Source organism: Palaemon carinicauda, chromosome 22 (genome assembly GCF_036898095.1).
Source record: "Palaemon carinicauda isolate YSFRI2023 chromosome 22, ASM3689809v2, whole genome shotgun sequence".
Classification (NCBI taxonomy): domain Eukaryota; kingdom Metazoa; phylum Arthropoda; class Malacostraca; order Decapoda; family Palaemonidae; genus Palaemon; species Palaemon carinicauda.
The window spans coordinates 2,176,056-2,191,918 of record NC_090746.1 but is presented as its reverse complement, the minus strand read 5'-3'; the positions used below and the strand labels follow the sequence as shown (position 1 = coordinate 2,191,918).

The following is a 15,863-nucleotide window of genomic DNA, read 5'->3' as shown; positions in this document are numbered from 1 at the left end:
TATATCTAGAAAAAGCTGATGTTAAAACAGGAATTGGCAGTGTAGGGAAATACTGTGGGGAAAGAAAGATATCAAACTGAGTATTCCAAGTATTGCTTATTCCTACTCAACGGACCGTTAACTGGTAAAGTTCTTTGTAAAGAAGAGAAGGTGAAAAAGCACAATTTGTGTGATTAAAACTGGAAATGGGGACTACAACTGAAGCCAACGAATAGATCATAATTTTCAGGAAGACACAACAATTTGTATAATGTTCTCTTGAGATAAGTATGACGTAGGCAGGATAACCACAATTTGGTAGAATTTGTTAATAATTCTACAGATATGCTCAAAGAATCGAAAGATTCAATAAGGGCACTGATAGATGTGTCTCAAGAGGCATTGAATGACTAATTAATAGAATATACAGTATATTCAGTTACACTATATTCTCAACGTCATACCTTTCAGCTGCAATTAAAATCATATTGTATGAAAGTAAACTAAGAATCCCTGAGAGGAGAATTAGATGAAAAATAAAATTTTAAATAATTGGGAAAATATTACTAGAAGTAGGTGCGAGAACAGAAGCTCTAGAATACTGAACAGGAAAATTGGATCTTCATTTGTTGATATAAACATGATCATCATCATCCTGATCATCTCATCATTATTATTATTACTAGCCAAGCTACAACCCTAGTTGGAAAAGCAAGATGCTATAAGCCCAAGGAAAAATAGCCCAGTGAGGAAAGGAAATAAGGAAATAAATAATTGATGGGAACGAACTAACAAATAAATCATTCTAAAAAACAGTAACAACGTCAAAATAGATATGTCATATATAAACTATTAACTATTCGCCAAATGTCTGTATTTTGAATTATTACTTCTCCACTCATCATATCCTACTTAAAGCTTCAGTCCTCAGCCATGTAGGCCTGGGTCTTCCAACTCTATTGACATACATGGTATATTTCCGAGTAGTTTGGCTAACACAGCCCTATGGTATAGGAGACGAATGCCTTGACACCAAGCCCAGCAAAGATGATGACCAAATTTCTAGGGAGAAGGTCCCTTGTGGTTCTGCGTCGCGAAAGTCATACTGATGACCCGAAGATGAAATGAGGCGCTTAAATCTGACTTTCATTTTCAGGATGAAGTTGTTGGTCCCGAAGATTCTGGGTCTGGTCTTTTAAACTTTTTCCCTTGTTACTCAGGTTTCAATTTCCAAGGTGAAAATAGCTGGACTTAATCATTAAATGTACAAACATTGTTTCTTCTATTGTTTCATTCTTCCTTCGTGCAATGGCCACCTCATCGCCCACATTGCTGAGGCGCTCTTTCTGAGAGACATTGATACACGTCTTCTTTACTTGTTTCATTTTACGCCAAACAGATATATAGGATGACTTGTTGTCATTGATTATTCTCTTACTATTAAAATGGATCAAATCATTCCCCCTACACTTCATCGTCCTGGTCAAACGTGCAATACTGAACTAACATTCGGTGCTTATTTTGTTTTTCTATCATTATGTCAATACATCCAATAAAATGAAGGCTGTTTCTCATTATTTCATGTCCCTAACATGTATCAGAACTTGCTATCATCTGTAGAAGTTCATACCTTAACTAGAGGGGCACTCAGTAGAGAGCGCGCAGACTTTCGCCGCGGCAGCTTATTTTTCGACATTTTGCACGACCTTGACCTTGACCTTTGACCTTAACATGTATTAATTGGCGTGGATTTTCATGCACTCAAAAATTAACCAAGTTTGAAGTCTCTGTGATAACGATTTCCAAACTTATGGCTTATTGCGTAAATTGGACATTTTGCTTGACCATGACCTTGACATTTAACCTTGACCTTCGAAAATTTAATAATTTCAGTTTTTTACATAATAGGTAATCCCAGCAAGTTTCGTTCCTTTACTATTAAAATTGTGGCCAGGAAGCTGTTCACAGACAAACACAAATAGGGGTGAAAACATAACCTCCTTCCAACATTGTTGGCGGATGTAATAACGGTCTTTTCTGTGATATTCCCCGATAAAATAAAGATGTATTATGTTTCATATTGATTTTGTCCATTTCATTATTATTTTTATTATTATTATTATTATTATTATTATTATTATTATTATTATTATTATTTGCTAGGCTACAACCCTAGTTGGAAATGTAGGATGCTATAAGCACAAGGGCTCCAACAGGGAAAACAGCCCAGTGTGGAAAAAACAAAGAAATAAGAGAAGTAATTATCAATTAAAATAAAATATTTTAAGAACAGTAACAACAATAAGATGAATATTTCCTATATCAACTATAAAAACTTTAACAAAATAAGAGGAAGAGAAATAACGCATAATCTAACAATACAAATTATAATTAGGTAATAGACTCCAATTATTCAAATTATTAAATAACATGGAATGCGGAAGCCTTAGGTAATCGATCGGCAAGTTTCAAAGGCATCACGTGAGAACATTCCAATTTAATTACCTAATAAAGAAAATGTGGTAACGCCCCTGCCTGGTGAACGCCAGACTGGGGTTCGAGTCCCGCTCAAACTCGTTAGTTCCTTTGATCACTACAACCTCACCATCCTTGTGAGCTAAGGATGGGGGGGGGGCGGGGTTTGGGGGAGCTTATAGCTCTCTCTTCTGAGTCATCAGCAGCCATTGCCTAGCCTTCCTTGGTCCCACCTTGGGTGGAGAGGGCGCTTGGGCGCTAATCATATGTATATATGGTCAATCTCCAGGGCGTTGTCCTGCTTGATAGGGCATTGTCACTGTCCCTTGCCTCTGCCATTCATGAGTGGCCTTTTAAACCTTAAAACGTCAATTGTAACATAATTTTGATTGTTGGTATGATTTTATTCAATATTTTTTGGAAATCTACAAATAATTCGCCTATTCTATCTTTATGTTCTACATTTCGGACAAATTGCAATAAAAGAACAACCTATTTCTCTTAATAATGGTTTCATTTCTTCTCCTGTATATCCCCAGTAAGGACTACAGTAATACCTCTTGATACGAAATTAATTGGTTACGGTGTGGCTTTTGTGTTGTGGGTATTTTTTTTTCTTTGTTAGATATGCACTGCTAGTAAGAAAATGGAAAGAAAAATATAAAAACCTTCACAACTCTCTCCTTAGAGTTTATCGTTGTAATTCGATGAATAGTTTTTCCATAAAATAAAAGTTAGTGTTATCTTTATCAAGAAAGAATGAAAATTTTGCTTGGATATAAAAAAAAAATAGCAAGGTATCAGAACTATTTAATACATATCCCATAACGACGCAAATGCAACAATTAAAATGCAGGAGTAAATTAACATTAAATTTTACTTATTTCGTGTTTACCGAAAAGCGAATTTTTAAGCATCGGCGCTTCAGAATATTCACTGATGCAACAAACTGCATGAAGGATTTCATCTACAACTGAAATATTTGTCCCCTTTGTTGGAAATATTCTTAAAAAAACAATTTATCCTTAGATTTGAGTCAATTGAAATGAGTTCCCTTAGTGAAAAAAAAAAGATCTTTAGAATTGAAACACTTTAATAAATTTACATCTATTATGTGTCATTACTTAACGCATTTCATAGCACAGTGAAAACTAGTGTTGCATAAAATTTGAAATCCTTCCATTTGATATGTAGTAGCTCTACCGCATACGGTAGTTATATACATAAAAATGAATCTTCTCTCTCTCTCTCTCTCTCTCTCTCTCTCTCTCTCTCTCTCTCCTCTCTCTCTCTCTCTCTCTCTCTCACCAAAAAAAAAAAAAAAAAAAAAAAAAAAAAAACACTTGAAACCTTGAAATATTTTGTTTTGAAATTTTATAAATACCTTTGAATACTACAATAATACTCTTGAAATCACTTAGCTCTCTCTCTCTCTCTCTCTCTCTCTCTCTCTCTCTCTCTCTCTCTCTCTCTCTCTCTCTCTCTCTCTCTCTCTCTCTCTCAAAACACACACTTAAAACTCGAAATATTTTTTTTTGAAATTTTATAAATACCTTTGAATATTACAATGACACTCTTGAAATTACTTAACTAGCCCCCCCCCCCCTCTCTCTCTCCTCTCTCTCTCTCTCTCTCTCTCTTACTTCAAGTATTGTTACGAAGCTCTGTATAAATATCCTATGACTTCACTCTACTGTACATTCAATTTTCTAACTATGGAAATAATCTTTATAAGAAAGCCCTTTAAAGAGAGATAAACTGTTTATCCAAATAGCCAAGAGCCTGTTGATCGCTGAAATCCAGTAATTTGGTCCCACTTCGAGAGAGAGAGAGAGGAACAGCAAGCTGTCATTCAAGCCATCAGTCACAATTTCCCTTCGGTCGACAGCGCTGTCATATCCGACTCTCGTCAGCAAATCCTCCTTTCTATTCTGCTAAATCAATTCCTCTTAGAAGGGAACAACAAGACTACCCCCATCGCTTTGCATACTTAAATGACGCATCTCTTCTATACAATTCATATATACAAAAGTGAACATATATGCAAACCTCTAGAGTTTAGATTATAACACACACACACACACACATATATATATATATATCTATATATATATTATATATATATATATTATATATATATTATATATATAAACTAATACAAGTATATATATATATATAATATATATATATATATTATATATATATATATATATATTATATATATATATATATATATATTATATATATATAAACATATAAACGGATAAATAAATATATCAACTAATGATAGAAGTGTATGTTTATATTTACAAATACAAATATGTACTTAGTACACACACACACACACACACACACACACACACACACACACACACACATATATATATATATATATATATATATGTGTGTGTGTGTGTATACACAGATGTGTATGTGTGTACGTATGTATGTACATAAATACCAAGAAGCAATGGACCACTGAACAGAGCGGCACTAGTAATATGTTTTGACTCATAGTTATGATTCGTCTCATTATTACTTAAACCACTGGTATTTTGGAAAAAGAAATGATTCACGAATCGTGAAAAAGTTGAATTATTAAAGTCAACCGAAACATTTTTAATGATAAGATGTCACTCTTGGAAGGTCTGAGGTAGATCATGAAAAGTGGAACTTTATGGATTAAGTTCAGTGATTATTATTATTATTATTACTATCCAAGCTACAACCCTAGTTGGAAAAGCAAGATGCTATAAGCCCAGGGGCTCCAACAGGGAAAAATAGCCCAGTGAGGAAAGGAAATAAGGAAATAAATAAATGAAGAGAACAAATTAACAATAAATCATTCTAAAATAAGTAACAACGTCAAAACAGACATGTCATATATAAACTATTAACAACATCAAAAACAAATATGTCATAAATAAACTATAAAAAGACTCATGTCCACCTGGTCAACAAAAAAGCATTTGCTCAAACTTTGAACTTTTGAAGTTCTACTGATTCAACCACCCGATTAGGAAGATCATTCCACAACTTGGTAACAGCTGGAATAAAACTTCTAGAGTACTGCGTAGTACTGAGCCTCGTGTTGGAGAAGGCCTGGCTATTAGAATTAACTGCCTGCCTAGTATTACGAACAGGATAGAATTGTCCAGGGAGATCTGAATGTAAAGGATGGTCAGAGTTAGGAAAAATCTTATGCAACATGCATAATGAACTAATTGAACGACGGTGCCAGAGATTAATATCTAGATCAGGAATAAGAAATTTAATAGACCGTAAGTTTATGTCCAACAAATTAAGATGAGAATTAGCAGCTGAAGACCAGACAGGAGAACAATACTCAAAACAAGGTAGAATGAAAGAATTAAAACACTTCTTCAGAATAGATTGATCACCGAAAATCTTGAAAGACTTTCTCAATAAGCCTATTTTTTGTGCAATTGAAGAAGACACAGACCTTATATGTGTTTCAAAAGTAAATTTACTGTCGAGAATCACGCCTAAAATTTTGAAAGAGTCATACATATTTAAAGAAACATTATCAATACTGAGATCCGGATGTTGAGGAGCCACCGTCCTTGACCTCCTTACAATCATACTCTGAGTTTTGTTAGGATTCAACTTCATACCCCATAATTTGCACCATGCACTAATTCTAGCTAAATCTCTATTAAGGGATTCACCAACCCTAGATCTACATTCAGGGGATGGAATTGATGCAAAGAAAGTAGCATCCTCTGCATATGCAACAAGCTTGTTTTCTAGGCCAAACCACATGTCATGTGTACATAGTATGAAAAGTAATGGGCCAAGAACACTACCCTGTGGAACACCGGATATCACAATCCTATAATCACTATGGTGCCCATCAACAACAACGACCCACCCACTCCCAACTGTTTCAGTTTGAAAACAAGGGCCTCATGATTAACACGGTCAAAGGCAGCACTAAAATCAAGGCCAATCATATGAACTTCCCGACCACAATCAAGGGATTTCTGTACAGCATTAGAGATTGTGAGAAGGGCATCACATGCTCCAAGGCCTTTACGAAAACCAAATTGCAAACTAGGGAGTAGATGATTACCTTCAGCAAACCTATTAAGACGTTTTGCCAGAAGACGTTCAAAAACTTTAGATAATAAGGGAGTTATGGAAATTGGGCGGTAATCAGTGGGATTTAAGCTACCACAAACACATTTACATAGAGGAGTAACATTACCAATTCTCCAACTAGTGCTAAAAGCTCCTCTTCTTGCTAACTTGCGCAAAATAACAGATAACTTTGGAGCTAAGAAATCTGCTGTCTTTATAAAAAACAAAGGAAAAATACCAATTGGGTCTACACCTCCATAAGCATCAAGGTCCACCAACAGAGCTTTAATCTCACGAGATCGAAAAGCTAAACTAGTTAGTTTAGCCTCAGGAAAACAGGAATGGGGAAGTTCAAGTTTTTCATTACTCTGTTTACTGTCAAAAACATCAGCCAAAAGGGTTGCCTTTTCCTTTGGACAGTGAGTGACTGAGCCATCTGGTTTAAGTAAAGGAGGAACTGTTGCATCTACACCAAAGAGTGCAGATTTAAGGGTAGACCACCATTTATGTTTCTGAGTTGTACCCGAAAGTGATTCTTTTATGGTTAAATTGTACTCCTTTTCAGTTGAGGCATAAACTCTCTGAGCAAAAGCTCGAAGCTGAGTATAGTTGTTCCAGGTCAAATCTGATCTGTTACCCTTCCAAAGATGATAGGCCTCCTGTTTCTCCAAATAAGCACGTCTACAATCATCACTGAACCACGGTTTGTCCTTCACTCGGTACCTTAGCACACGAGAAGGGATACGCCTATCAATTATGTTGACTAGATTCTCATTCAAAGGGACAACAGGATCTACACTATTATATAATTGTGACCAATTCAAGCACAAAAGATCATGTAAAATCCCATTCCAGTCTGCTTGGGATTTCATATAAATTTTACAAGAATATGATATATCAGGGACAGGCTGCTCAGTCTTCACTAATAATGAAATCAAGGCATGATCAGATGTCCCGACTGGAGAACCAACCTTACTAGTTATAACGCCAGGGGAGTCAGTGTATACGAGGTCCAAGCAATTACCAGACCTGTGAGTAGCTTCATTTATGATTTGCTCACAGCCTGATTCAGAGGCAAAGTCTAAAGCTCTTAAGCCATGGCGATCGGTAGCAGAGATAGAACTTAACCACTCCCTATGGTGAGCATTAAAATCACCAACAAAGACAAAAGAAGCCTTTCTATCATCTTCTTGTATCTTAGCCATAATGGTAAGAAGACAATCGAAGATAGAATCATCTATGTCTGGATTCCGGTAGATCGAACACAAATAAAAGTTGTTATGCCTGCCACAAACTTTTATTACCTGAATCTCATGACATCCACATTGATAGCAGGACTTGTGAGAAGCAGGGTACTCGGTCCTAATATACACCGCCATTCCCCTAGCCCTAGGGATGGCATCACGTTTCAACATTATTGGCTTCTTAAAACCAGTTATAAGGAGCTCAGATGAGTGCCTCATATTAGAAACCAATATTAGAGGGGTATCCTAAATCGTTGCAAGTACAATTGGTGTGCTGCAGTTTCAAGGCTGAATAGGAAGTAATTTTAATTTCCATTTAGTATTCAGGTATTCGTCGCTAAAGGTGAAGGACAGCATGTATTGGAAGGGAAGCTTGGGAACGTTGAAAGTCATACAACCACATATCACTATCACCTTGCAACACACAAAGAATGGTTGAAAATTAGCGTTTCAACAATTATGGTCATCGGTTTCCTCAAAATGAGCAATATTTTGGTTCAAGGATGGGTGACTCCTGCTACAAGCACCCACACCACCATTAAAAAAAAAGAAAAAAAAAGAAAAAAAACCGACTTCAGTGCTACATGAATTGTTACAAGAACAACGTATATATATATATATATATATATATATATATATATATATATATATATATACATATATATATATATATATAAATATATATATATATATATATATATATATATATATGTATATATATATATATATATATATATATATATATATATATATATATACAAAGAATCACAGACAACGTATATAAACAAATGAATAAAGAAACAAAATTAACCTTTCTGTTCGTTCATGATATTCCCTCATAAGGTTTTCATGCAAACAACTTATTCATAAGTATTCAAGTGTGTCAACTGAGGGATTGTGCATGACTGATTACTGTGAATTGGGTGCTATTTACAATGACAAATGTGAAGGCAACTGAACATTTTTGTATATGATATTCAACTCCCGATGGAATACAAAAGCCAGAGGCAAACTAACCTCTCCTTTGTATTGATTGAAATTACATTATTACAAAACGATACAAGAATGGCCTTCCACTGTCTTGGATTAGAGTTCTCTTGCTTGAGGGTACATTCGGGTTCACTTCTATCTAGTTTCTCTTCCTCTTGTTTTGTTTAAGTTTTTATAGTTTTAATAGGAAATATTTATTTCAATGTTGTTACTATACGTAAAATATTTTATTTTTCTTTATTTCCTTTCCTCACTGGGCTATTTTCCCTGTTAGGGCCCCTGGGCTTATAGCATCCTGCTTTTCCAACTAGGGTTGTAGCTTAGCATTTAATAATAATAATAATAATAATAATAATAATAATAATAATATAAAGGTTACCTTGTCATTATCTTCATCATCGCCTCCTATGGCTACTGACGCAAATAGAGGCCATTATATTTCGCCAGTCTTCTCTATCTTAAGCTTTATAATCAATACTACTCCATTCAACATCATCTACTTCACGCTTCATAGTCCTCAGCCATGTAGGTCTGGGTCTTCTAACTCTTCTAGTGCCTTGTGGAGCCCAGTTGAAAGTTTGGTGAACTAATCTCTCTTGGGTAGTGTGAAGAGCACGCCCAAACCATCTCCATCTACCCCTCACCATGATCTCATCCACATGTAGCACTCGAGTAATCTCTCTTATAGTTTCCATTCTAATCCTGTCCTGCCATTTAACTCCCAATATTCTTCAGAGGACTTTGTTCTCAAATTCCCTTGTAATTATCTAAAAGGCACATCAAACGAAAACGGTATAGCTAAAGCTAGTTACAATTATTATCATTAAAATAATTTTGATTAATTAAGGATTAGAGTGAAGAACAACTTCAGAATGTAGCTTGAGTATTTTTTCTGCCAATCTTAAATTCCCAGGTTGTTCAGTATATTGAGCACAAAATCCAAACCATGTCTACGACGTTTTATATTTTCGTCTCCTTTTAATCTCGTCATTACATTCTTGCATAACCGTTATGTGTTAAGATATGCCCATTGACTTGAAAGTATTTAACTTGATATTGAGAGAGAAATGTGAATCGATTTTTGTTTTAAGAACAATACATAAACTAGTAAAATTTAAAATTTATAACTCCATTAAAAGGATAAGATCAAAATCTATTAAATTTCTTATTCCTGATCTAGATATTAATCTTTGGCACCGTCGTTCAATTACTTCGTTATACATGTTGCATAAGATTTTTCATAATTCTGACCATCCTTTACATTCAGACATTCCTGCACAATTCCATCTTGTTCGTAATACTAGGTATGCAGTTAATTCTAATAGTCAAGACTTCTCCATCATGAGACTCAATACTGCAAAGTATTCTAGAAGTTTTATTCCAGCTGTGACCGAGTTGCACTGTTAAAAATATGCATTAAATAAACGGTAAATGCCAGGCAACATTTATTCCAGGATTTTTACAGTTTTGAAAACAGATATATTGACGTAAAGGGTTGATATTACGGTCACCAACCCGTAAAATATAAGAACAAAGTATGGGAGAATTACTGTTGCCTGTATTTTACTGAAATACGGCTGGAAACAGTATAGTTTTACTAAGAATTTCCAAATAAAATTACGGTTTTTTTTTTTAAGTGTGTGAAATGATCTTCCTAATCGGGTAATAGAATCGGTAGAACTTCAAAAGTTCAAATTTGCATCAAACGTTCTTATGTTGAACAGGCTGACATAAGTCTTTTTATTTTATATATGAAATATCTGTTATAATGTTGTCATTGTTTTTAAAATAGTCTACTTTAATTGTTCATTTCTTCTTATATTGTTTACTTATTTCTTTACCTCACTGGGTTATTTTTCCCTGTTGGAGCCCTTGGGCGTATAGCATCTTCCTTTTCCAACTAGTATTGTATCTCAACTATAATAATAATAATAATGATAATAATAATAATATAAAAAAATACTAAGGCGACTATCTAACAACGTAGCACTGAAACTAAGAACGTTAGAAGAAGGTAGAACGTTGGCCAGGCCACCAGCCACACGTTGAGATAGTGCCACCAGAGAGTTTTTGGGCTCTTTGACTGGCCAGATGATATTACATTGGATCCGTCTTTCTAGTTACGGATCATTTTTCCTTTGCCTAAGCCTACACCGAATAGTCCAGCCTATTCTTTCCACATTCTCCTCTATCCTCAAACGCCTAACAGCACTTAAAATACCATTCTTTTTTGCTCAAGGGCTTAACAACTGCACTGTAAGGGTAGAAGAGACTCTTTAGCTACGGTAAGTGGCTCTTCTACACTGTTAAAAATACGTAATTTTAATTGGAAATTCTCCATAAAAATATACTGCTCTCAACCGTATTTCAGTAAAATACAGGCGACCGTAATTTTCACCATACTTTGTTATTATCTTTTACTGGTTGGCAACCGTAATATCACTCATTAACGTCATATTTTCTAAAACGGTAAATGCCTAACAACATTTATTACAGGATTTATACCATTTTTCCGGCAATTTTTTAACAGTGTAGGAGAAGACACTCCAATATGAAACTATTGTTCTCTGGTCTTTGGTGGTGCCATGACCTCTGTAGCACGGACTTCCACTGTCTTGGGTTAGAGTTCTCTTGCTTGAGGGTACATTCAGGCACGCTATTCTATCTTATTTCTCTTCCTCGTAGTTTTTGAAGTTCTTATAGTTGACACTGTATATGAAGGATTTATTTTAATGTCACTGTTCTTAAAATATTTTATCCTGATTGTGCATTACTTCTCTTATAGTTTATTTCCTTATTTCCTTTCCTCACAGGGCTATTTTTCCCTGATGAAGCCCTTGGGCTTATAGCATCCTGATTTTCGAACTTGAGTTGCAGCTTAGCAAGTAATAATAATAATGATAATAATAATAACAACAACAACAACAACAATAATAATAATAATAATAATAATAATAATAACAACTAGGGTTGCAGCTTAGCAAGTAATAATAATAACAACAACAACAACAACAACAACAACAATAATAATAATAACTAGGGTTGCAGCTTAGCAAATAATATTAATAATAATAATAATAATAATAATAATAATAATAACAACAACAACAACAACAATAATAATAATAATAATGACTAGGGTTGCAGCTTAGCAAGTAATAATAATAACAACAACAACAACAATAATAATAACTAGGGTTGCAGCTTAGCAAGTAACAACAACAACAACAACAAAAACAATAATAATAATAATAATAATAATAATAATAATGATAATAATAATAATATATGCTTTCCAAAATATCGTGTACACAAACTTGCCAGCCCACCATAAAACCCCACTTAAATGTCCGCAATCCGGAACACCAAGTGTAAAGATGCTATGGAGTTAAAAATAGAACAGAAAAGAAATGGGGAAAAGAAAAGAAATATCTATTCGTGCTCACCCAAGAGGAAAATACTTAAAGTGGAGCGTTTATGTGTCCCTTCATAACGCGCGGTTGCTCCCAAGATAGAAACCGTAGGAAAAAAATAATGCCGTTTATTAGCAACCAGATGCCTTAGCCAGTGAGAAGGATAATAGGGAGCAAATATCAACATCAACACAGCTTGTTCTAATCTCTATCGCTTGGCATGGACACAAAGGTACACACATTAGATTTTCATACTCATACTGAACATTAGCTGTGAAAATAAATAATTTGGAATTTACATTGATTTAGAAATAGAAAATATAATTTCCGCAAAAAAAAGGTTATATTCCTCTCTTATATATATACATATATGTATATATATGCATGTATATATATATATATATAAATATATATGTATGTATGTATATAAATATACAGTATATATGTATAAATATATATATATATATATATATATATATATATATATATATATATAAATATGTATGTATGTATATATATATATATATATATATATATATATATATATATATATATATATTTATTTATACATACATATATATATATATATATATATATATATATATATATATATCTGTATATATATATATATATGTATGTATGTAAGCATATATATGTACAAAATATGTCATTGGATACCGTATCTCTCTCTCTCTCTCTCTCTCTCTCTCTCTCTCTCTCTCTCTCTCTCTCTCTCTCAAACAAACAAACAAACAAAACAGATTTTGAATTTTATTTTCCTCGATATTTCGCTCCATAAAATTTGAACTATCTGCATTTTGTATTAATTGAACTGACTTTCAGTTCCCTATTTATCTTCTTCCTTATCTACTAATCGTTCACCTGTCCTAAGGATAATTGCATTCCTATTATTGCAACAATAATAGGAATTTTATTCCCAGGAGGCATGTGGCATTTATATTACAATTTCACCTTTATAATTCATTTAAAGTTTTCCAAAAAGATATTTCCATATCCCCTATAAAAAAGAAATCACGTTGAAACAAAATATAAAAAAAAATTAATGTATTATAAATAATCAGCACTGAATAAAATTTATATGAAGACTTTAACTTCATCATGCCACAAAAAATAATTATAAATAATCGGGTTGCTATGGCCTGATTGGTAACGTCTCTGCCTCATGTTTGTCAGTCGGGGGTTCGAGTCCCGCTCAGACTCGTTAGTGCCTTTCGTGTCTGCAACCTTACCATCCTTGTGAGCTAAGGTTGTGGGGGTTTGGGGGAGCTTATAGGTCTATCTGCTGAGTCATCAGCAGCCACTGCCTGGCCATCCCTGGTGTTAGCTTGGGTGGAGAGGAGACTTGGGAGCTGATCATATAATATATGGTCAGTCTCTAGGGCATTGTCCTGATTGCTAGGGCAATGTCACTGTCCCTTGCCTCTGCCATTCATGAGCGGCCTTTAAACCTTTAAACAAAAATTTCACGAGGATTTTAACATCAATATTTTATATAAAAATGATAATCGGGAATGAAACACAGTCCTAGAAACGGTTCATCACTTTTGAAACACTCTGACCTACCTTTTAAAAAGACCTTTACATGCATCCACTCCTTTCTGTACCCTCCTACTCTAGACATGTCTCATTGAAACGGGGTTTCCTCCAACGTAACTTTCTACAACCTACCTAATTTCCCTACGGAAAAGAGACAGCGGACTTCCTACACAATACAACATCCCACACCTGAACGAGGAAGGAAACTGATTGAATGAATGGTCAAAAGGAAGTCAAAGTGTGGCAAGGGCACCGTGAATCACAAATGATGTCATACAACGTAACCGGAAGCAGTAGACTTCGAGTAAGGTTCTCTAAGTTAATTTTCTACAATAACTTGTGAACTTTTTTTCTTTGTTCCAGTTGTCGCAACTTTGCTTAAAATCAATTTACTAAAGGTCGGAAGATTGCGCCGTTCAACGGATACTGCATAACGTTCATGAGAGAGAGAGAGAGAGAGAGAGAGAGAGAGAGAGAGAGAGAGAGAGAGAGAGAGAGAGAGAGAGAGAGAGAGAGTTAATTTTCGTCTAATAAAATGTTTTTCTTTACTGAGTCTTTGAATTTCTAATAGACAAATAAGTACTGCAGTTTTAGAATAGTATCGTTATCATGGAACTGCACAAACTAACTAGAGGGGTCACTCTGTAGGGCTCAGACCTCAGCTACAGCAGCTTATTTCTCGAATATTTGCTCGACCTTGACCTTGACCTTTGATCCACGGCTATCAAAACTGAACCACTACCATGTCTCAAAATAACCATAAATCCCTGAAAGTTTCATAACTCTATGAATAAAATTGTAGCCAGGAAGTTGTTCACAAACAAACGGACAAACAGGGGCAAAAACATAACTTCCTCCCACTTCGTTGGCGGAGGTAATCGGTCAATTAGAAAATGAGAAAGACAGCCATCAGAAGCAAAAGAAAGGGAGTCTTCTACCAGTAAGGGAATAACAAAATCTAATTCAATGTTGTTACTGTTCTTGAAATATTTTATTTTTGATTGTTTATTCTTCTCTTGTAGTTTAATTTCCTTGTTTCCTTCCCTTACTGGGCTATTTTTTCCTGTAGGAGCCTTTGGGCTTATAGCATCTTGCTTTTCCAACTAGGGTTATAGCCTAGCTTGTAATAATAATAATAATAATAATAATAATAATAACAATAATAATAATAAAAATAATGATAAAAACAATAATAATAACAATAAAAATAACTATTATAGTAATTATTATTACTATAATAGTTATTTTTATTGTTATCATCATTGTTTTTATCATTATTTTTATTATTATAAATATTATTATAACAACAACAACAACAACAACAACAAAACCAACAACAGTAATAATAATAATAATAATAATAATAATAATAATAATAATAATGTCGAACGAGGACTTGGGGGACCAACTGACATTTCACTCAAGAGAATAAAAATGAACTTCTCTCTAACTTCACTTAGAAGCAAAACCTGCCAATCTAAATTGAAATCGGTGCGTGAAAAACGAGAAATTTCCTTTCCTCGTCTCAAAAATCTTTCAAACAGGATTAGAGACACGACATGGTCCTCTCATAGCTCACTCTATCAGGCCGGAATCAACGGGGAGAGAGAGAGAGAGAGAGAGAGAGAGAGAGAGAGAGAGAGAGAGAGAGAGAGAGAGACTCTTCGGCTTTATAATTCTTCAAATGTAGTGGTTGCAAGTCGCCTTGAAATGTCGAAGTCTTCAATCACGCGTTCCTTCTGATAAGTATTGATTGATTGATCGAATATATCAACGCTAAAAGCTAACGTGAACATGACTACGGACAAAATATACCTTGATGTGTATGTTCACTCACGGTATTTCCTTATATATATATATATATATATATATATATATATATATATATATATATATATATATATATATATATATATATATATATATATATATATATAATATACATATATACTTTATATATATATATATATATTTATATATATATATATACATACATATATATATATATATATATATATATATATATATATATATATATATATACAGCTCTTACTCCTCACTGTTAACAGAACCTGTTTAAGCCTGCCTTTACGGGAATACGTAT

At 34.0% G+C, this 15,863-nt stretch overlaps 2 protein-coding genes across 4 annotated transcripts in view; both read right to left on the bottom strand.

Annotated features, from left to right (window-relative positions):
- LOC137616747 (uncharacterized) overlaps positions 1 to 1,454 on the bottom strand; it is a 75,481-nt gene extending 74,027 nt beyond the window's left edge. The window contains exon 1 of the mRNA XM_068346748.1: positions 1,252 to 1,454. Within this exon, the coding sequence (XP_068202849.1) occupies positions 1,252 to 1,454 (203 nt within the window). The remainder of the gene's footprint in view (positions 1 to 1,251) is intronic.
- Positions 1 to 15,863, bottom strand: part of LOC137616269 (cAMP-dependent protein kinase inhibitor alpha-like) — a 600,285-nt gene that overhangs the window by 88,935 nt on the left and 495,487 nt on the right. The window lies entirely within an intron of this gene.